Below are 22764 nucleotides of genomic sequence, written 5' to 3'. Positions count from 1 at the left end.
AATAGTTTGCCCCTTATTGTGCAATTAGAGTTTTTACATTGTGTTGCGATTTTTGGTTTTTGTAATCATATTTCTGTATCCTCAGATATATCTCAGTTTCTGAAAAGTGATAGAATATTTGTTGAGAGAGCAAAAGGGAGGGAGAAAGTCTAGAAAGAACCTTTGAATTGTACACTGAAGTATCTGAGGAACAGAAGGTGGTAAGTAAGTATGATTCCTGCATCCCATCATCATCCCCCAGTTCCCTATGTCTGACTCAACCAAAATAATTCTGGTTTTTAATTTTTCATATTTTGATGAAAGTATAACTTTTTATTGAAAAGCAAAGGAATGTTGATGACCTTATACCATCAAATTCTAGAGAACTTTGGGGAAACTCTACAAGACCTTGGTACAGGCAAAGACTTCTTGGCAAAGACCCCAAAGGACAGGTAATCAAAACCCAAATTGACAAAGGGGATTACATCAAGCTGAGAAGCTTCTACACTACAAAAGAAACACTCAGCAAAGTGAAGAGGCAACCAACAGAATGGAACTGATAAAGGGTTAACATCCAGAATCTATAAAGAGCTCAAGAAATTCAACAACGACAAAACAAACAATCCAGTTAAGAAATGGGCAAAGGACTTGAACAGGTATTTTTTAAGAGAAGAAATTCAGATGGCCAACAGACACTTGAAAAAATGTTCAAGATCACTAACCATCAAGGAAATGTAAATCAAAACCACAATGAGGTTTCACCAAACCCTATTTAGAATGACTCATACAGAAATCAGCATACAACAAATGTTGGTGGGGATATCGGGGAAATGGTACCCTAATCCACTGTTGGTGGGAATGTAAACTGGTGCAGCTACTGTGGAAGACAGTATGGAGATACCTCAGAAATCTGGATATAGACCTACCATATGATCTTAACCATCCCACTCCTGGGAATGTACCTAAAGGAAATAAAATCAGCTTATGAAAGAGTGGTCTGTACCCCCATGTTCATTGCAGCTCAATTCACAGTAGCAAAGATGTGCAGTCAACCCAGGTGTCTATCAACTGATGACTGGGTAAAGAAATTATGGTGTATATACACTATGGATTACTACCCAGCTGTATTAAAAAAAAATCCTGTTTTTTGCAACAAAATCAATGCAACTGGACTCCATTATACTTAGTGAAATAAGCCATTCCCCAAAAGACAAATACCATATGGTCTCTCTGATTTGAGATAACTAATAGAGTACCTAAAATGTAATGTATTAGAGTGAAATGGACGTTTTGATAGTCAATGATTTTTTACAGCCCTTTCCTCTTCTGTTGAGGAACAGTGTTTTTTTTTTTTTTTTTCATCATACCCTTTGTTGAATTCTTTTATTTAATGTAGGGTTAACCTTACAAGAATTAAGTAAACTAAAAGTAGACCTTTGTAAAAATTAAGAGTGGAAATGGAAGAGGGAGGAGGAAGAAGGGTTTAGAGCAAGGGCAGGAAGGAGGGTAGGATGAGAAGTATCACTGCGTTCCTAAATCTGTGTTTATGAAATACATGAAACTTGTATAACAAATAAAATTTTTAAAATGAATTTAGAAACCACAGCACTGGACCCTAGTTTAACTTTATGAAACCCCTTTGTGCTTTAAATGAAGTAGGAAAACTTGAAGAACTTGAAGAACAAAGCCAAATGAGTCTACCTGTGAGGGAATCTTAGAGATGTCTTAGTCTGTTGAGTTGTACAGTGTAGTACAGCTTTGAGGCTACTTGCTTGTTTTCAAGTACCTGGAAGATTATGAGAAAGATGGCATCTATCTCCACAGAGATCCAAATGAGAAGCATAAAGATTAAATTGAAAGAGTTGGAAAATTCTTCTGAATTTATTTGAGGACACTGTTTATATTTCCAAAACAGAGTCTTTAAGAAGTATCCTCTCTGAAGAATGAGACTATCTCTGCCTTAGTACCTCACAGGCTGGCACCTCATTGGCAGTCATCATTTACTGAGGGGGATGCCACCCATTGAAAAGTGTGTGAAATGCAGTGCTATCCAAGAATACAACTCCTGTGAAAGCAAGTGATTTTAAAATTAAGATACCATTAGACTTGTCACAAATTCAAAGTATGGAATTCATTTGTAAGAACATGCTCAATAATATAAAATTAGTATAACTTTATATGCCATATGTCTATAGTCCATCCTTATAAAGACAACTAAATATGGAGCAGTTCACTTACAACATGTCTTCAGAAAAGTAGGAGTATTAACATCCTTTCTCTTGAAGTAGATTAGAGAATGACTTCGGAGAGTTTCTCACTCATATTACTTAAGAGAGTGTCCTGTTGCTCTCATGTAGAGACATGTTTGTAATTTCTCATTGATAAATTTATTTGGCTCTTTGGCTACAGTTTCTTTTACCTCTTTGGGGAATATGAGTTGTTGCTATAGCTGTAGCTGGTAAATGCTCTAAATCAGCATTTATCAAACAATTCCTGAAGACTCAGTTGTGTTACATAATAAGGTTGTTGGGCCAAGTATCACTTGTCCCATTTGATAGTTAAAACACATACTAACATTTTAGGTCTCTCAGAAATCCTGTAGGGGAGAAACCTATCTAACTGTTTAATGGAATATTAATGTATTGGAATGCTTCTTTTGCAAAACAGCTTTTGCCAAATCATGAGAAAATTAGATATTTATTTGTCTTCAAATAATTTAAATTCAAATAATTTAAAATAGCATTTATTTATCACACTCATTGGAGATGCTACCAAAACAAGAAATAATTAGGTGTATGACTAAAGCCTGTGAAATGAAAAACCGTCATTTTCACCTTACAAATTATCAAGAAATCCAGAAACTAGAAGCATGAAAGGCACCAGAAAATGTGAAGCTCATGTGGATAATGTGAAAATTAACCTTTGGGGCCTCCTTCCATTACCGAAGAGAAAGAGAGATGAAGTTCTTTGGGTCTCATAGGGCCAACAACCTGGTTTACCTAAGAAATTTGCCTCATCTACCCTTTTATTTTTGGTTCAGAGATTGTGTAACCCCTCCAAATAGTACCCCTCTTTGTGAGCAGCTCCAAATGGCATTCCATTCTTTTTAAAGATTGATTGATCGATTTGAAAAACAGCGAGGAAGAGACAGAGAGATGGAGAGATAAATCTTCCATCAGCTAGTTCATTCCGCAAATTGCTGAAACAACCAGAGCTGGGCCAAGCTGAATCTAGGAATCAGGAGCTTCTGGGTATCACACATGGATGGTCCAGGCACTTGGACCATCCTCTGCTGCTTTCCCAGGCACATTAGCAGGGAGCTGGATTGGAAGTGGAGCATCCAGGATACAAACCAGCGCCCATATGGGATGCCAGTGACATGGGCAGTGGCTTAACTTGCTATACAATGTCAGCCCCAGCTGTTTACTTTTTTAAGATTTATTTATTTATTTATTTGAAGGAGTTACACAGAGAGGAGAGACAGAGAGACAGGAAGAGAGAGACAGAGAGAGAAGTCTTCCATCCGTTGGTTCACTCCCCAATTGACCACAACAGCCAGAGCTGTGCTGATCCGAAGCCAGGAGCCAGGAGCTTCTCCCTGATCTCCCACGAGGGTGTAGGGACCCAAGGACTTGGGCCATCTGCCACTGCTTTCCCAGGACACAGCAAAGAGTTGGATTGGAAGTGGAGTAGCCGGGTCTTGAACCAGCACCCATATGGGATGCTGGCACTGCAGGCAGTGGCTTTACCCACTGTGTCACAGCGCCAGTCCCCAATTGTTTACTCTTGAATGAGTCAGAGGATGGTAATTTGATACTAAGAACAGTTACATGAACTTCCAAAGAGTGCAGAAGTAATAATGGATTCTCCTGAAAAGATAGAAACTTTCTAAAATTACTCTTGCATTCATATAATCCATGAAGATTATTAACAAGTTAACAGCTCATTGTGTGACTATTACATTCATGGTAAACATATTATTTAGGATATATCAACTACTGTAATGAACAGAAAAAAATAATGGCTCAAACACAATAGAAGTGTATTTCTTGTTTGCATTATAGCCCTGTGTTGGTGAATTTGCAGTTAGTAAGGTAGTTCTTACCCATAGTCATTCAGAGACCAAGCCTAGTATATACTTGATTGTTGATATGAATACATGGCCTCAAGTTTGTAGAATGGATCATCTGTACTAGTATTCAGAAGAGGAAAAAACATCAAATAAATATATACAGGCTAAGCTTAGAAGTTATTCATATCACTTCCATTCATTCACATTTCAGTGTCTAAAACTCAAGTCATCAGGCCACATTCAACTATGGGGACTAAGGGAGGAGGGGATGGCAGCTATGAAGTGTAGTCTTGCTGGATACCCAAGAAGAAACAAACAAAACTTGAGTGAGCAGCTGGAAGAACATTGGTCACAATATACTTGATGCTTTTCAGTACTTGGACACAAAGTTAGAAGGTTTATTTGTACTGACCATCTTGTTTTCTCCTTTTGGGCCCATGGATAGTTTTTGCATAGTGTGCTAATGGTGGTGTCCATCCAGTTTATGGTGATACTCATCAGCAAGCTTCCACATATCACACAGCAGTTCTTGACAGAAATTTCCACCTTCATTCATTCAACATTTATTGATCACATATTGTAGGTGAGACTCTTGAAACTACTAAAGATAAACCAGTGATCAAATGTCATTGCCATTAGAAAGCTTATTTTTATATTTAAGAGAAAGTAAACAAAGAAAATAATTCATTTGTGTCAAGTTCTAAAAAGAAGGAGTATAAGAAAGAAGTATTCAGTACTTATGTAACAAAAACAAAACCATAGGCATCAGAATACCAGATTTCAAGACATACTACAGAGCAGTTATTATCAAGACAACCTGTTACTGATTAAAAAAAAATACATGTAGGCCAATGGAACAGAATAAAAACCCTGTAAATTAATCCACTCATCTACAACTAATCTTTCAGAAACAAGCTAAAATAAATCCCTGTGGAAAGGACATTATCTTCAACAAATGGTGCTGGTAAAATTGAACCTACACATGCAGAAGTACAAAACGAGACTCACCTTACACCTTATTACAAAAGTCAATCAAAATGGATCAAGGATCTAAATCTACTACCTGATACCATCAAACTACTAGAGGAAAATTTCAGGGAAGCTCTGTGAGACACTGGCATATGCAAATACTTCTTGGAAAAGACTGCAGGAGCACAGATAATGAAAGCAAACAGACAAATGGGATTGCATCAAGCTGTGAAGCTACTGCACTACAAAGGAAACACCAAACAAAATGATGAGTCAGTGGACAGAATGGGAGAAACTATTTAAAAGCTATGCAACTGAGAATTAGTTAATTCTCAGTTTATTAATGTTTATAAATTAATGTCCAAGAAAGAGCTCAAGAAACTCATCAACAGCAAAACAAACTATCTTGTTAAGAATTGGACAAAGGTCATGAACAGACATTTTTCAAAATATAAGATTAAAATGGCCAACAGACACATGAAAAAAATGCTCAGGATCACTAGCCATCAGGGAAATGCAAATCAAAATCACAGTGAGATTTCACTTCACCCAAGTTGAAATGGCTATCACCCAAAAATCAAAAAAACAATAAATACTGATGAGGGTGTGGAGGAAAAGGTACTCTAATACACTGTTGATGGGAATGTCAACTAGTGTAACCAATATGGAAGACAGGGTGGAGATTCCCCAGAGATCTGAAAATTGATCTACCATATGACCCAGCCCTCCCACTCCTGGAAAATGAAATCAGCACATGGAATAGTTATTTGTACCCCTATGTTTATTACAGCTCAATTCACAATAGCTAAGATATGGAATCAACCCAGATGTCCAATCAAGTGATGACTAGATAAAGAAAATGTGATATATACACTTTGTTTTTGTTTTTTAATCTTTTATTTAATGAATATAAATTTCCAAAGTACGACTCATGGGTTACAATGGCTTCCCCCCCCATACCGTCCCTCCCACCAACAACCCTCCCCTTTCCCACTCCCTCTCCCCTTCCATAGAAAATGTGATATATACACTTTGGAATACTGCTCATCCATAAGAGACTGAACCTCCTGCCCTTTTCAACAAAACAGATGCAATTGGAAACCATTATGTTTAGTGAAATAAAGCAGTCTCACAAAGAAAAATATCATGTTTTCTCAGTTATGGGGCAGTTAATACAGCATATAGAGTCACAGGAGTTATCGCACTCATTGCTGTGTTTGTACTGTCCATGCCACTCCATGGCTTGTCTCTTCTTTCTGTAGAATTTCTACTGCAAACTCTCCAATCTTGCCTGGGAATGCACTTCTTCTTTTCTTCTTTTATCTTCCCATGATCAAAATCAGCATATCTTTTTCTATTCAGCCATCTGAGAATCAGCCTTTCTTTAATAATCATTCGTAAAAGAGTGGTCTAAAGTAACTTCTTCAGTTCATACCTCACACTGTCATCTTTCTCTTCCATTACACTAAAATGATCTTTTAAGAGTCACCAGTGATCTCTGTTCTGATGTCTGGTGGACACAATAGTTTTGTTCTTATCTCATGTTAATCTGAATGGCCTTGGACTTTGTTGACCCATCTCTATCTCTTATAACTGTCTTCTCTTCACTAAAGCAGTATTTCATAATTTTTAGTTTTCTTCTTTTTTTTTCTTTATCCCTATGTATCTACCTTGCTAGTTCTTTTGTCTGTTTCTTAAATATCAGTGTCCCTGAGGTCTCTGACTATAGTACTACTTCTCACTCAGTACACATTCTTTGCTTATTCCCATTTAGCCTCAAGGCTGAAGAATCTTAAGTTTATGTGTGATCCAGATCTTTTGAGATTAATTTCTGTGGATCTTAAGTTGCATGAAGGAAAAGTACCTGTATACTCATATATCTTGTTCATATTTGCATTGCCATGTATCACACAGATTTTAATAACTGTTGACTAACAGAACAAATAAATACAGACCAAACTAACCAAATAGTGCAGTTTTTTATTGTATCTTACAATTCTCATATAATATTTTAATATCAGTCCTTTTTCTGATATTCCATGTATTCATTGAGTGTACATCTTAGGGCATAAGGAAAGTGAGTTTTTAAGAATCACATATTTTGTCCCTTAGCTCAGTTTTTCTGTTAGGATTGATAACATAAACCTTAGGATGAAGAGATGGGAATAAGAGTCTGGGTAGGGACAGGAAGGGAGTAGGAGCAAGGAAACATTTCTCCAAATGTTGCAAACACTGTTTCTGGGGTTATTAAATCCAATAATTTCCTTCAAGAATTATGTATATTATTTGAGGGATAAAATATTTAGTGGCTCTGTTGAATTCTGATAGCTACTTTAGCCATAATGTTTCTCTTTGAGTTTTTCTCAAAATTTTTAAATAAGTCATTGTAACATTGTTTTCTTAGCCCCAAAATTATTTTCAAGAGTCATTGAAAGAGGTAAATTGGATAATGTTGATTCTTTTGGATCTAGTATGATGAATATTTTTATGATAGTTTGCTCACATCAAAGACTACATATAAATGCTTGTTTATATACGGTTTAACATCATCCCAGGGAATTTGTGAGTATTTGGGAAAAATACAAGACATAGTCCTCATTGCTGCCTTCAGGGAGCAGCACACATCTTCCAAGAGGTAAGACACATACAGCCACAACCGTCAAGTAAACAGCAGCACCTATCCTGCAGTTTGAAGTGTTCATTGTATGTTGCTTAGCACAAAACATAAGTGTCTTGCCATGTGCTTTTGGCCTTGCCTATCATTGCAAGGTGCTGTAAGTGTTTAGGGTTTCTCTATAAAAACCCTTTTTATTTTTTCTGAAGCATACAATTCCTTACATTTCTGTCTCTTCTACATTTCAGTGAGCGTTTTCTGGTGAGACTGAACAAGAATGGTGGGCCAAGGAACCCAGAGAAGATAGAACGAATGTGTGCCCTTTTTACAGTATGTACAAATTCTCTTTCCATTCTTTGCTGCTGACTCTAACTAGAGGCCTGCTATGTTGATATGGTTACCCTGGAAATGAACATTTATTATTTCCCCACACACTGGGGAGAATAGTACTTGATTTATGTTTCTATTAGGTTTTAATAAAACATTTATAGAAAACTGAAATTAGTTATAGTTTTTAAATGAATTTTCTTATTAAAGAAATATAGTCAAGTAGCTTTTGCTGATACAGATTTTATAAACTTATTTCATATAATAGTCAAAATCTGACAAACATCTTTCTTAATATTCTTATTCAAGGCCACTGGGACTTTCTCTGATGTATAAGTGTAGGTTCTTTGAAGGCATCCAACAGATTACAACCTAGCAGTCTCAGTAAGTCCATAGAAAGAGAAGTAAACTAAATAGTTCTCTTTTAAACACCAACCCAACAGATGGGTTTTTTCTGCTATGATCTGAACTTGAGTTTTTTCTGAGTAACCATCCTGTTGTTCAGGGCCTCATCAGTTTGGAGAAGACTTTGTGATCTACTTAATTAAAAGTGTAGAACTTCATAATGTCACATTGCCTCATGTATTTTCCAAGTTGATTCTGATATTTGTTGCCAGTTTAAAACCGGCGGGGTCGGCACTGTGGTGTAGTGGGTAAAGCTGCCACCTGCAGTGCTGGTATCCCATATGGGTGCCAGTTCAAGTCCCAGCAGATCCATTTCTGATACAGCTCCCTGCTGTGGCCTGGGAAAGCAGTAGAAGTTGACCCAAGTCCTTGGGCCCCTGCACCTGCATAGGAGACCTGGAGGAAGCTCCTGGCTCCTGGCTTCGGATCGACTCAGCTGTAACCATTGCCACCATCTGCAGAGTGAACCAGCCAATGGAAGACTTCTCTCTCTCTGTGTCTCTAACTATCTCTAACTCTGTCTTTCAAATAAATAAAATGAATCTTTAAAATGAAACAAATTCAGCTTTATTTATTTGATGATGAAGAAACCAGGACTGTATCACAGTTTTCTTTTTTTATTTTTCATTAAAAATTTTGATAGAATTAGAAATTGTGTTGATTGGATACAATGTGATTTTTTTGGAAAATGTGTACATTGTGTAATAATGTTCAATAAGGGTATATTTATCCTTTTCAACCATTTACTGTTTCTTTCTAGTAAAAACATCCAAAATTCTATCTTTTTTATAAATAATAGTACAGTGACATGATCTATATTCACCTTACTGTCCAATAGAATCCCAGAACATTTTATTCTCATGTAGCTATAACCTAGTACTTGTCAATCAACTTTTTCCTGACCTTCTCACCCTTTTCCCTCCCCAGTGTGTCACAAGTTTAACCAGTTTTGACTAGCATAGATTCTTTGGTGTGTTTCAGTGATAACTGAGATACAATAAAACTCACTGAGTGCAGGGAAGTGTGATAGTCTGACATTGCCGTGTAGACAGTCAGAGACTGTCATACGTAGTTTGTAATTGACGGTTGACAGTAATGTTTCTTAAAGCATAAAGTGTGCCACTTAAAGGCAAATAATACTTACCTGGAGATCTGGTATGTTACTTTCTCTGAAAAATAAAACTGCATTTGTTCAGTTGGCTTTTCAATTAATTTACTACAATTTAGCGTTTCAAAACATTACATAATGTTACTGCAGAATCAGACATTACTTTCACAGAGATTTTATTGGAAATGCTCCAGATGTACAAAAAGATATATAAATCTGGTTAAGTTAAAATGTTTTGTTCATCTGTGAGCTCAGAATTCAAGGCTTAAGAGATAATGCAAGAAGAAGAAGTAGTTGATTAAGGGCATTAAGATGGTTTAGTCTGGAAAGATCAATACTGTCTAATCAGAAAAGAACAATGGAAAGAATCCAAGTTGTAGTTGGGATTTAAGTTAGACTGTTGGGTGAGAACTTCTGACGTGAGAACACGTGAACACTGAAGTGGTTCTTTGAGTCCTCCTTTCTGAAATAAATTAGAAATAAATGATATACTCATTTGTCTAGTATAGAATGTCTCAGTAACTGTAGGAGGTTTTCCTTGATCCTGATTCTTTGATATCATCTGGTAAAGCAGCAATAGAAATTGTTGATGCCTTATTCTTTCAGTTTCTTGAGCAGAACTATGTGTGGGTGAATCCTTGAATCCTTGAATATGATGAGCGCAGTCATCGTTTCTTGAAAAATGAACTTAATTATGATGGTATTTTAATATAATTACAGTAAATCAAAATTTTCATTTAGGATTTTAATTACCTATGAGCCAGAGGCCAAAGTTATAGCTCCAGGATTATAAATCAAAGACACACATAGCATTCTTGGTGTGTTCTTGTTCTGGAACATGCTCATTCTGCCAATGCACTGCTTCCAGAGTTCCCTCTGCAGTACAGCCTGGAGTTTTATAAAAGTCCCAGTGAGATTTGAGGAATTTTTACTAAGCACATAAGATTTCTGAACAAGATGATATGATTCAGGATTTTCATGTTTTCTTTAAACTATATGTAATACTTTTGGTGGGACCTGTTTTCTCATTATATGAAGACCTTCTGAGAGTTAAAGCAGTTCTCCAGATTAAAATGTATCCTACAAGGTCTCTAAGTAGTTGCAAGAAGATGCAGCAATAACTGTGGTCAATGCCAGCTGTTAGCCTTTCTGAGCATCAGGAAAAGAGAACTGTACCAACGGAGTAGTTTGCAGGATTATTTAGGAGGCTTCAGAGTCATATTAAACTCACATAATCCATGGCACAACCCTATTCCCTGTGAAGCCAATTTTTTATTATTTTTTTTAGATTTTAGGGTTTCCCATGAAAGAAGAATTTTATCTAAAAAGGAAGTGTTTCGTACATACATGAAGTTCCAGTACAATGAGGATTTTGCTGACTTTCATGATTAACAATGACTGTTTACATATGTGTAAGAATGTGTGTATTTTCGCATTACCAGATATCCAGTACCTTAAACACAATGCTTGGCAAATACTAAGGTCTCAATAATGATTTGTTACAGAAATAAGGGAATACATGCCTATTTGCTATTATAATTGGGTGACAAAGTCAGAGAATGAACTTCTGCTGTTTTCACTGAATTAGTTTGCTTTGCATTTTATTCCTTTATGCTGTTCCACATTCTGACAGATGTCTTAGACTTTAGAATTGAACGTATTACGTGATAACATCATTTATGAAAATATTTCTTTCCATCCGAAGATTAAGCATGAATAAATTGGCTTTGTTTTATATTTGTAAATCCCTTTATCTCTATAGAAAAGAAAAGCCCAGACCCAGAGAAATAAATTAAATTTTCCATCTTTGATTTGGAATATTAGTAAGTAAATCTAAGATGCTGGGCCCTGAATTGCTGCCCTCACTCACCTCTCCACCACCACACAGTTGGTGACCAGCTTCCTCATTATGTAGGACTAGAGAGTTTGGTCTAGTGAGCAAATCTAATTCCTGCCAGGCAGTCACCCTCAAACCTTGCTCACTAGATGAATGGTGGGTGTATCACTCCTCTTCCTGTCTTTGTTTTAATATGTTTTATGAGTATTTGAACGTGGATAGCTATATTTGGTGCTTATTCTTAAGCAGCATACATTTAATAACCCTATAAGAACAGTGTTTATGTACTTTGATTTAATAAAATATTTTTGTATTGAAATTACATGGAAATCACAGATAATAATTTTGCTGAAAATATTTTCTTGCACTAATTATCTTAATTTTATTGACCTCAGATAAACACTAGTGAGAATTCTGGATACCATGTATACTATCTTCAAAAAGAACCCCTACCCAGCCACATGAAAAACACCAGCAGTTGGATCCTTTCCTTTTATTCACTGAGCCTGAGTCAAAGAAGAAATCCCTTTATTTGTCAGCCCATCTGATTAGTGTCTGGTCATCTTTAGTAACTGGATAGAATTGTCTAGATATATTAGACTATGGATTAGCACAATCTAGGCTATGTAGAAAAAGCCGTTTCGGTTTGAAATTTGTCAAACATTTTTGTGCCCATCAGTAATAGACATATTTCAATCTCAAAAGGGACTAAAAGTGGTACCCTGTTTTTCAATTTGTTATTTAGTACACAACTTAATAAATGTCAAACTATTGTGCTATTTTGAGAATTTTATTTTAAATTCAAGAGATTAGTGAAATAGAGCTAGAAATATCCTTTTTCAATATCAGAGGAAATTTTCTTTTTTTTCCAGTGTTTTTTTTAAACTTTTATTTAATGAATATAAATTTCCAAAGTACAGATTATGGATTACAATGGCTTCCCCCCCATAACGTCCCTTCAACCCGCAACCCTCCCCTTATCCACTCCCTCTCCCCTTCCATTCACATCAAGATTCTTTTTCGATTCTCTTTATATACAAAAGATCAGTTTAGCATACATTAAGTAAAGATTTCAACAGTTTGCTCCCATACAGAAACATAAAGTGAAAAATAATGTTTGAGTACTAGTTATAGCATTAAATCTCAATGTACAGCACACTAAGGACAAAGATCCTACATGAGGAGTAAGTGCACAGTGACTCGTGTTGTTGACTTAACAAATTGACACTCTTGTTTATGGCATCAGTAATCACCCTAGGCTCTTGTCATGAGCTGCCAAGGCTATGGAAGCCCCCTGAGTTCACTGACTCTGATCATATTCAGACAAGGCCATAGTCAAAGTGGAAGTTCTCTCCTCCCTTCAGAGAAAGGTACCTCCTTCTTTGATGACCTGTTCTTTCCACTGGGATCTCACCCGTGGAGATCTTTCATTTAGGTGTTTGTTTGTTTGTTTGTTTTTGTTGTTGTTTTGTGTGTGTGTGTTTTTTTTTTTTTTTTTGCCAGAGTGTCTTGGCTTTCTTTTTTTTTTTTTTAACTTTTATTTAATGAATATAAATTTCCAAAGTACGACTTATGGATTACAATGGCTTCCCCCCCATACCGTCCCTCCCACCCACAACCCTCCCCCCTCCCACTCCCTCTCCCCTTCCATTCACATCAAGATTCATTTTCGATTATCTTAATATACAAAGATCAGCTTAGTATACATTAAGTAAAGATTTCAACAGTTTGCTCCCACACAGAAACATAAAGTGAAAAATAATAGATGATTTTTTTAATGATGATGAAATCAGATCAGACCTATTGTCATGTTTAATCCCAGTGAGAGTCAAGTTGGGAATTGATAATTTCTTCTTCTCCTTCTCCTTCTCCTCCTTCTCCTTCTCCTCCTTCTCCTTCTCCTTCTCCTTCTTCTTTTTTTTTTTTTACAGAAGATCAGTTTAGTATGCATTAAGTAAAGATTTCAACAGTTTGCACCCACATAGAAACACAAAGTGAAATATATTTTTTGAGTACTCGTTATAGCATTAAATCTCAATGTACAGCACATTAAGGACAGAGATCCTACATGAGGAGTAAGTGCACAGTGACTCCTGTTGTTGACTTTACCAATTGACACTCCTGTCTATGGCATCAGTAATCTCCCTATGCTCCAGTCATGAGTTTCCAAGGCTATGGAAGCCCTCTGAGTTCTCCGACTCTTATCTTGTTTAGACAAGGTCATAGTCAAAGTGGAGGTTCTCTCCTCCCTTCAGAGAAAGGTACCTCCTTCTTTGAAGACCTGTTCTTTCCACTGGGATCTCACTCACAGAGATCTTTTTGCCGGAGTGTCTTGGCTTTCCATGCCTGAAATACTCTCATGGGCTTTTCAGCCAGATCCGAATGCCTTTAGGGCTGATTCTGAGGCCAGAGTGCTGTTTAGGACATCCGCCATTCTATGAGTCTGCTGAGTATCTCGCTTCCCATGTTGGATCACTCTCCCCTTTATTTATTCTATCGGTTAGTGTTAGCAGGTACTAGACTTGTTTATGTGTTCCCTTTGACTCTTAGTCCTTTCATTATGATCAATTGTGAACTGAAATTGATCACTTGGACTGGTGAGATGACATTGGTACATGCCACCTTGATGGGATTAAATTGGAATCCCCTGGTATGTTTCTAACTCTACCATTTGGGGTAAGTCAGCTTGTGCATGTCCCAAATTATACATCTCTTCCCTCTCTTATTCCCACTCTTATGTTTAACAGGGATCACATTTCAGTTAATTTTCCACACTTAAGAATAACTGTGTATTAATTACAGAATTAAACCAGTCATATTAAGTAGAACAGACATAAAAACTAGCTAAGAGGGATAATGTATTAAGTTGTTCATTAACAGTCAGGGCTATGTTGATCAAGTCACCGTTTCCCATAGTGTCCATTTCACTGCAACAGGTTTCCTTTTTGGTGTTCAGTCAGTTGTCACCGATCAGGGAGAACATATGGGCATTTCAGCCGGATCCACATGCCTTAAGGGCTGATTATGAGGCCAGAGTGCTGTTAGGACATTTGCCATTCTATGGGTCTGCTGTGTATCTCACTTCCCATGTTGGATCATTCTCTCCCTTTTTATTCTATCAGCTAGTATTTGCAGACACTATTCTTGTTTATGTGATCCCTTTGGTTCTTAGTCCTATCATTATGATCAATTGTGAACAGAAATTGATCACTGGGACTAGTGAGATGGCATTGGTACATGCCACCTCGATGGGATTGAATTGGAATCCCCTGGTATGTTTCTAAGTCTACCGTTTGAGGTAAGTCAGCTTGAGCTTGTCCCGAATTGCACATCTCTTCCCTCTCTTAGTCCCACGCTTACATTTAACAGCGATCACATTTCAGTTAAGTTTCAGCACTTAAGAAGAATTGTGTATTGATTACAGTATTCAACCAAAAAAAGTATTAAGTAGAACAAACAAAAAAATACTAAGAGGGATAACATATTAAGCGGCTCATCAACAGTCAGGGTGAGGGCTGATCAAGTCACCGCTTCTCATAGTGTTTGTTTCACTTTAACAGGTTTCCTTTTCGGTGCTCAGTTAATTGTCACCTATCAAGGAAGTGGTATTTGTCCCTTTGGGATTGGCTTATTTCACTCAACATGATGTTTTCCAAATTCCTAACAGGGATCACTTTTCAGTTAAAATTTAAACACCTAAGAATATTTCTGTGTTAATTACGGAGTTCAACCAAGGGTACTAGAACAAAAAAAAAATACTAAGATGGATAAAGTATTACATTGTACATCAACCATCAGGACAAGAGCTGATCAAGTCACTGTTTCTCACAGTGTCCATTTCACTTCAACAAGTTTCCCCTTTGGTGTTCAGTTAGTTGTCGCTGATCAGGGGGAACATGTGATATTTGTCCCTTTGGGACTGGCTTAATTCCTTAAGCATGATGTTTTCCAAATTCCTCCTTCTTGTTGCAAATGACTGGGTTTCGTTGTTTTTGACTGCTGTATAGTATTCAATAGAGTACATGTCCCATAATTTCTTTATCCAGTCTACTGTTGATGGGCATTTGGGTTGGCTCCAGGTCTTAGCTATTGTGAATTGAGCTGCAATAAACATTAATGTGCAGACTGCTTTTTTGTTTGCCAATTTAATTTCCTTTGGGTAAATTCCAAGGAGTGGGATGGTTGGATTGAATGGTAGGGTTATATTCAGGTTTCTGAGGAATCTCCAGACTGACTTCCAAAGTGGCTTAACCAGTTTCCATTCCCACCAACAGTGGGTTAGTGTCCCTTTTTCCCCACATCCTCTCCAGCATCTATTGTTGGTAGATTTCTGAATGTGAGCCATTCTAACTGGGGTGAGGTGGAACCTCATTGTGGTTTTGATTTGCATTTCCCTGATGGCTAGTGATCTTGAATGTTTTTCATGTGTGTGTTGGCCATTTGGATTTCCTCCTTTGAAAAATGTCTATTGAGGTCCTTGGCCCATCTCTTAAGTGGGTTGTTTTTTTTGATGTTGTGGAGTTTATTGATTTCTTTGTAGATTCTGGTGATCAACCCTTTATCAGTTGCATAGTTTGCAAATATATTTTCCCATTCTGTCGGTTGTCTCTTCACTTTCCTGACTGTTTCTTTTGCAGTACAGAAACTTCTCAATTTGATGCAATCCCAATAGTTGATTTTGGCTTTGACTGCCTGTGCCTCCCGGGTCTTTTCCAGAAATTCTTTGCCTGTGCCAATATCTTGAAGGGTTTCTCCAATGTTCTCTAATAATTTGATGGTTTCAGGTCGTAGATTTAAGTCTTTAATCCATGTTGAGTGGATTTTTGTGTAAGGTGAAAGGTAGTGGTCTTGCTTCATGATTCTGCATGTGGAAATCCAGTTTTCCCAGCACCATTTATTGAATAGACTGTCCTTACTCCAGGGATTGGTTTTGGATCCTTGATCAAATGTGAGTTGGCTGTAGATGTTTGAATTGATTTCTGGTGTTTCAATTCTGTTCCATTGGTCTATCCATCTGTTTCTGTACCAGTACCATGCTGTTTTGATTACAACTGCCCTGTAGTATGTCCTGAAATCTGGTATTGTGATGCCTCCGGCTTTGTTTTTGTTGTACAAGATTGCTTTACCTATTCGAGGTCTCCTGTGTCTCCATATAAATTTCAGCACCATTTTTTCCAGATCTGAGAAGAAGGTCTTCGGTATCTTGATTGGTATCGCATTGAATCTATAAATTGCTTTTGGGAGAATGGACATTTTGATGATATTGATTCTTCCAATCCATGAGCATGGAAGATTTTTCCATTTCTTGGTATCCTCTTCTATTTCTTTCTTTAAGGTTTTGTAATTTTCATTGTAGAGATCTTTAACGTCCTTGGTTAAGTTTATTCCAAGGTATTTGATTGTTTTTGTAGCTATTGTGAATGGGATTGATCTTAGAAGTTCTTCCTCAGCCATGGCATTGTCTGTGTATACAAAGGCTGTTGATTTTTGTGCATTGATTTTATACCCTGCTACTTTGCCAAACTCTTCTGTGAGTTCCAATAGTCTCTTAGTAGAGTTCTTTGGGTCCCCTAAATAAAGAATCATATCATCTGCAAAGAGGGCTAGTTTGAGTTCTTCCTTCCCAATTTGTATCCCTTTAATTTCTTTTTCTTGCCTAATAGCTCTGGCTAGAACTTCGAGAACTATATTGAATAGCAGTGGTGAGAGTGGACATCCCTGTCTGGTACCAGATCTCAGTGGAAATGCTTCCAACTTTTCCCCATTCAATAGGATGTTGGCTGTGGGTTTTTCATAGATTGCTTTGATTGTATTGAGGAATGTTCCTTCCAAACCCAGTTTGCTTAGAGTTTTCATCATGAACGGGTGTTGTATTTTATCAAATGCTTTCTCGGCGTCTATTGAGATAATCATATGGTTTTTCTTCTGCAATCTGTTAATGTGGTGTATCACATTGATTGTTTTGCGCACATTAAACCATCCCTGCATACCAGGGATAAATCCCACTTGGTCTGGGTGGATGATCTTTCTGATGTGTTGTTGCATTCTATTGGCCAGAATTTTATTGAGGATTTTTGCATCTATGTTCATCAGGGATATTGGTCTGTAATTCTCTTTCAATGCTGCATCTTTTTCCGGCGTAGGTATTAAGGTGATGCTGGCTTCATAGAAAGAATTTTGGAGGACTCCCTCTTTTTCGATTGTTCTGAATAGTTTGAGAAGAATTGGAGTCAGTTCTTCTTTAAATGTCTGGTAGAATTCAGCAGTGAATCCATCTGGTCCTGGGCTTTTCTTTGTTGGGAGGGCCTTTATTACTGTTTCAATTTCTGTCTCAGTTATGGGTCTGTTTAGGTTTTCGATGTCTTCCTGGTTCAATTTAGGTAGGTTGCATGTGTCCAGGAATCTATCCATTTCTGATAGGTTTCCCTGTTTGCTGGCATACAAGTCCTTGTAGTAATTTCTGATGATTCTTTTTATTTCTGTGGTGTCTGTTGTTACGTTTCCTTTTTCATCTCTGATTTTATTAATTTGGGTCTTTTCTCTTCTTTTTTAGTTAGTTGGGCCAATGGGGTGTCAATTTTGTTTATTTTTTCAAAAAACCAGCTCCTTGTTTGGCTGATTTTTTGTAATGTTTTTTTTATTCGATCCTGTTGATTTCTTCTCTGATTTTAATTATTTCTCTTCTCCTACTAGATTTGGGTCTGGTTTGCTGTAGGTTTTCTAGATCCTTGAGGTGAATTGAAAGCTCATCTATTTGGTGTCTTTCCAATTTCTTGATGTAGGCACCTATTGATATAAACTTTCCTCTTAACACTGTTTTGCTGCGTCCCATAAGTTTTGGTATGTTGTGCTGTTATCCTCATTTACTTCCAGAAAATTTTTGATTTCTCTTTTAATTTCTTCTATGACCCATTGTTCCTTCAGGAGCATGTTGTTCAATCTCCATGTGTTTGCGTATGCTCTAGGGATTCCTGAGTTGCTAATTTCCAACTTCATTCCTTTATGGTCTGAGAAGCTGCATGGTATGATTCTAATTCTTTTGAATTTGCTGAGACTTGCTTTATGGCCTAGTACGTGGTCAATCCTAGAGAAGGTTCCATGTACTGCTGAGAAGAATGTAAAATCTTTAGCTGTAGGATTGAAAGTTCTGTATATATCTGTTAGATCCATTTGGGCTATAGTGTCGTTTAAATCTACTGTATCCTTGTTGATCTTCTGTCCTGTTGATCTGTCTATTTCTGAGAATGGAGTATTGAAGTCCCCCAGTACTATTGTATTGGGGTCTAAGTCTCCCTTTAAGTCCCTTAACAAATCTTTTAGATAAACCGGTGCCCTGTAATTAGGTGCATATACATTGATAATTGTTATATCTTCTTGTTGTATTGATCCCTTAATCATTATATAGTGTCCCTCGTTGTCTCTCTTAACAGTTTTTGTGGTAAAGTTTATGTTGTCCGATATTAAGATGGCTACGCCCGCTCTTTTTTCATTTCTGTTGGCATGGTATATCTTTTTCCAGCCTTTCACTTTCAGTCTGTATGGATCTTTGTTGGAAAGATGTGTTTCTTGTAAGCAGCAAATAGATGGGTTTTGTTCCTTAACCCAATCAGCCAATCTGTGTCTTTTTTAATTGAACAGTTCAGGCCATTCACGTTCAATGTGACTAATGATAAGTGGTAACTTTGCCCTGCCATTTGCCAAAGATAAGTTCTAATATATGCTTTGAATTCCCTGTGATCTTTTGCTGTGAGGTTTCCTTCCTTTACCTTCTTTCATATTGATGACCGTGTTTCTGTGTTTCTGTGTGTAACACATCTTTAAGCATCTTTTGCAGGGCTGGACGAGTGGCGACAAATTCTTTCAATTTCTGTTTGCTATGAAAAGTCTTTATTTCACCTTCATTCACAAATGATAGCTTTGCAGGATATAATATTCTGGGCTGGCAGTTTTTCTCTCTTAGTACCTGGGCTATATCTCGCCATTCCCTCCTAGCTTGTAGGGTTTCTGATGAGAAGTCAGCTGTGAGTCTGATTGGAGATCCTCTGAGAGTAATCTGACGTTTCTCTCTTGCACATTTTAGGATCTTTTCTTTATGTTTCACTGTGGAGAGTTTAATTACAACGTGTCGTGGTGAGGATCTCTTTTGGTCGTGTTTATTAGGGGTTCTGTGAGCTTCCTGTACTAGGATTTCTCTGTCCTTCTCCAAACCTGGGAAATTTTCTGCTAATAGCTCACTAAAAAGGCCTTCTAATCCTTTCTCCCTGTCCATGCCTTCAGGAACTCCTAGAACCCGAATGTTGAGTTTTTTAATAGTATCCTGAAGATTCCCGACAATATGTTTTAGATTTCTAATTTCCTCTTCTTTTCTTTGGTCTGACTGTATCCTTTCCAGTTCTCTGTCTTCTAAGTCCGATATTCTCTCTTCTGCTTCACCCATTCTGTTTGTAAGGCTCTCTATTGTGTTTTTCATTTGATCTATTGAATTCTTCACTTCATGATGATTTCTCATCACTATCGCAGTTTCCTGTTGTACTAGTTGTTTCGTTACATTTTGATTCCTCCTTAATATTTCATTTTCACAAGAGAGATTTTCTATCTTGTCCATTAAGGATTTCTGTAGTTCAAGAATTTGTTTTTGAGAACTTCTTAATGTTCTTATCAATTTTTTGAGATCTGCTTCTTGCATTTCTTCTATGTCATCATCTTCATAATCTTGAATTTGGGTGTCTTTTTCATTTGAGGGCGTCATGCTGGCTTCCTTGTTTTTATTACCTCGGTTTTTGCGTTTGTTATTTGGCATATTGGAGATATTTGGTTTCTTCACTGTGGTGCTTTTTCTTGTTATACTATGACTCTAGATTAAGTGGACTATCTGTTTTTGATGGAGCCTTAGGGCTTGAGATGGGTGTGGCCTGAGAGCTCTGTTTGGTGTGCCAAAGGTGACACTCCCAGGTTAGGCGTGGTAGATCTCTCTCTCTTTCTTTCTTTCTTTTTTTTGATTCAAAAGGGAAGTAATTCCGCACAGCTGAACGAAGTTGGAGGTAGTTAGCAGGCAAATGATATACCCACAGGAGCCAGAGATCAGAAGCTCTTTCCCAAGGACCACACAGGGAATCTGTTCTGCCCTCAGAGTGGGCTCAAATTCTCCTTCAGTCTCCCACTGGGTTGCCAAAGTTACGGAATTGTAGCGTCTCTGGAGAGTGCTCACGTGAATTCCGTGAGTTCTCTCCCCCACCGTCTCTTTTTTCACAGTCTCAGTTCAGTAGCACCACAAATTTACTAGGTCCTAATCTCCTGTTAATTCGCCCCGCCCAGAGTCAGGTTTTTCTTTTTCTTTTTTTTTTTAACTTTTATTTAATGAATATAAATTTCCAAAGTACGACCTATGGATTACAATGGCTTCCCCCCCCATACCGTCCCTCCCACCCACAACCCTCCCCCCTCCCACTCCCTCTCCCCTTCCATTCACATCAAGATTCATTTTCGATTATCTTAATATACAAAGATCAGCTTAGTATACATTAAGTAAAGATTTCAACAGTTTGCTCCCACACAGAAACATAAAGTGAAAAATAATAGATGATTTTTTTTAAATGATGATGAAATCAGATCAGACCTATTGTCATGTTTAATCCCAGTGAGAGTCAAGTTGGGAATTGATAATTTCTTTTTTTTTTTTTACAGAAGATCAGTTTAGTATGCATTAAGTAAAGATTTCAACAGTTTGCACCCACATAGAAACACAAAGTGAAATATATTTTTTGAGTACTCGTTATAGCATTAAATCTCAATGTACAGCACATTAAGGACAGAGATCCTACATGAGGAGTAAGTGCACAGTGACTCCTGTTGTTGACTTTACCAATTGACACTCCTGTCTATGGCATCAGTAATCTCCCTATGCTCCAGTCATGAGTTTCCAAGGCTATGGAAGCCCTCTGAGTTCTCCGACTCTTATCTTGTTTAGACAAGGTCATAGTCAAAGTGGAGGTTCTCTCCTCCCTTCAGAGAAAGGTACCTCCTTCTTTGAAGACCTGTTCTTTCCACTGGGATCTCACTCACAGAGATCTTTTTGCCGGAGTGTCTTGGCTTTCCATGCCTGAAATACTCTCATGGGCTTTTCAGCCAGATCCGAATGCCTTTAGGGCTGATTCTGAGGCCAGAGTGCTGTTTAGGACATCCGCCATTCTATGAGTCTGCTGAGTATCTCGCTTCCCATGTTGGATCACTCTCCCCTTTATTTATTCTATCGGTTAGTGTTAGCAGGTACTAGACTTGTTTATGTGTTCCCTTTGACTCTTAGTCCTTTCATTATGATCAATTGTGAACTGAAATTGATCACTTGGACTGGTGAGATGACATTGGTACATGCCACCTTGATGGGATTAAATTGGAGTCCCCTGGTATGTTTCTAACTCTACCATTTGGGGCAAGTCAGTTTGAGCATGTCCCAAATTGTACATCTCTTCCCTCTCTTATTCCTACTCTTATGTTTTTTTGTTTTTTTGTTTTTTTGTTTTTTTTTTTTGACAGAGTGGACAGTGAGAGAGAGAGACAGAGAGAAAGGTCTTCCTTTGCCGTTGGTTCACCCTCCAATGGCCGCCGCGGCTGGCGCGCTGCGGCCGGTGCACCGCGCTGATCCGATGGCAGGAGCCAGGAGCCAGGTGCTTTTCCTGGTCTCCCATGGGGTGCAGGGCCCAAGCACCTGGGCCATCCTCCACTGCACTCCCTGGCCACAGCAGAGGGCTGGCCTGGAAGAGGAGCAACCGGGACAGAATCCGGCGCCCCGACCAGGACTAGAACCCGGTGTGCCGGCGCCGCTAGGCGGAGGATTAGCCTAGTGAGCCGCGGCGCCGGCCCCTACTCTTATGTTTAACAGGGGTCACATTTCAGTTAATTTTCAACACTTAAGAATAACTGTGTATTAATTACAGAATTAAACCAGTGATATTAAGTAGAACAGACAGAGTCAGGTTTTTCTGCTAGGCTCAGGGCCGGTGCAGACCTGAGGTCGCTGTGCTTATGACGTATGTCCAAGATGGCGCCTGCTCTTTGTCTTACTCGCCCTTGAGAGGTGAGCGGAGAGAGAGAAACCCGTGTCCGTACCAGTCACCTTTTTTTTCTCTCTCTCTCTTCCAGTTAGCCTGGTGAACTTCCCCCCCCCCCCCAGGGGTTGTTCCCTCTAGTCTCCTCTCTCCGCTTGCCTGCCTGTGTGTTGGGCTATTGAGGTTCGGCTCACCTCGCGTTCCAGCGCTGGTGTGTTGAGTCTGCCGCTGGTGTCCCGAACTGTGGGCTCCCATGCTCTCCACGCAGGTCCACTGTGAATCACGCGTTCCGGAAGAGTTTCTTCTGCTGTTTCCTCCCCTACTCTTCCTTGAACCTGCAGTATCTCCACTTTTATTAAACTGTCTCTCCCCGGACTATCAGTGTGCTCCCTTCCTATTCTGCCATCT

At 38.2% G+C, this 22764-nt stretch overlaps 1 protein-coding gene across 14 annotated transcripts in view; it reads left to right on the top strand.

Annotated features, from left to right (window-relative positions):
* DOCK3 (dedicator of cytokinesis 3) overlaps window positions 1-22764 on the top strand; it is a 507250-nt gene that overhangs the window by 307862 nt on the left and 176624 nt on the right. For all 14 annotated transcript variants that reach the window (XM_051852373.3, XM_051852369.3, XM_051852371.3 and 11 more), the window contains exon 10: window positions 7883-7964. In XM_051852373.3, coding sequence (XP_051708333.1) covers window positions 7883-7964 — 82 coding nt within the window. The remainder of the gene's footprint in view (window positions 1-7882; window positions 7965-22764) is intronic.

The sequence above is a fragment of the Oryctolagus cuniculus genome, chromosome 10, assembly GCF_051225735.1.
Source record: "Oryctolagus cuniculus isolate XC-2025 breed Fujian yellow rabbit chromosome 10, ASM5122573v1, whole genome shotgun sequence".
NCBI classification, from domain to species: Eukaryota; Metazoa; Chordata; class Mammalia; order Lagomorpha; family Leporidae; genus Oryctolagus; species Oryctolagus cuniculus.
Note: the sequence above shows the minus strand (reverse complement) of the source record. Positions and strands in the feature narration are given on the sequence as shown.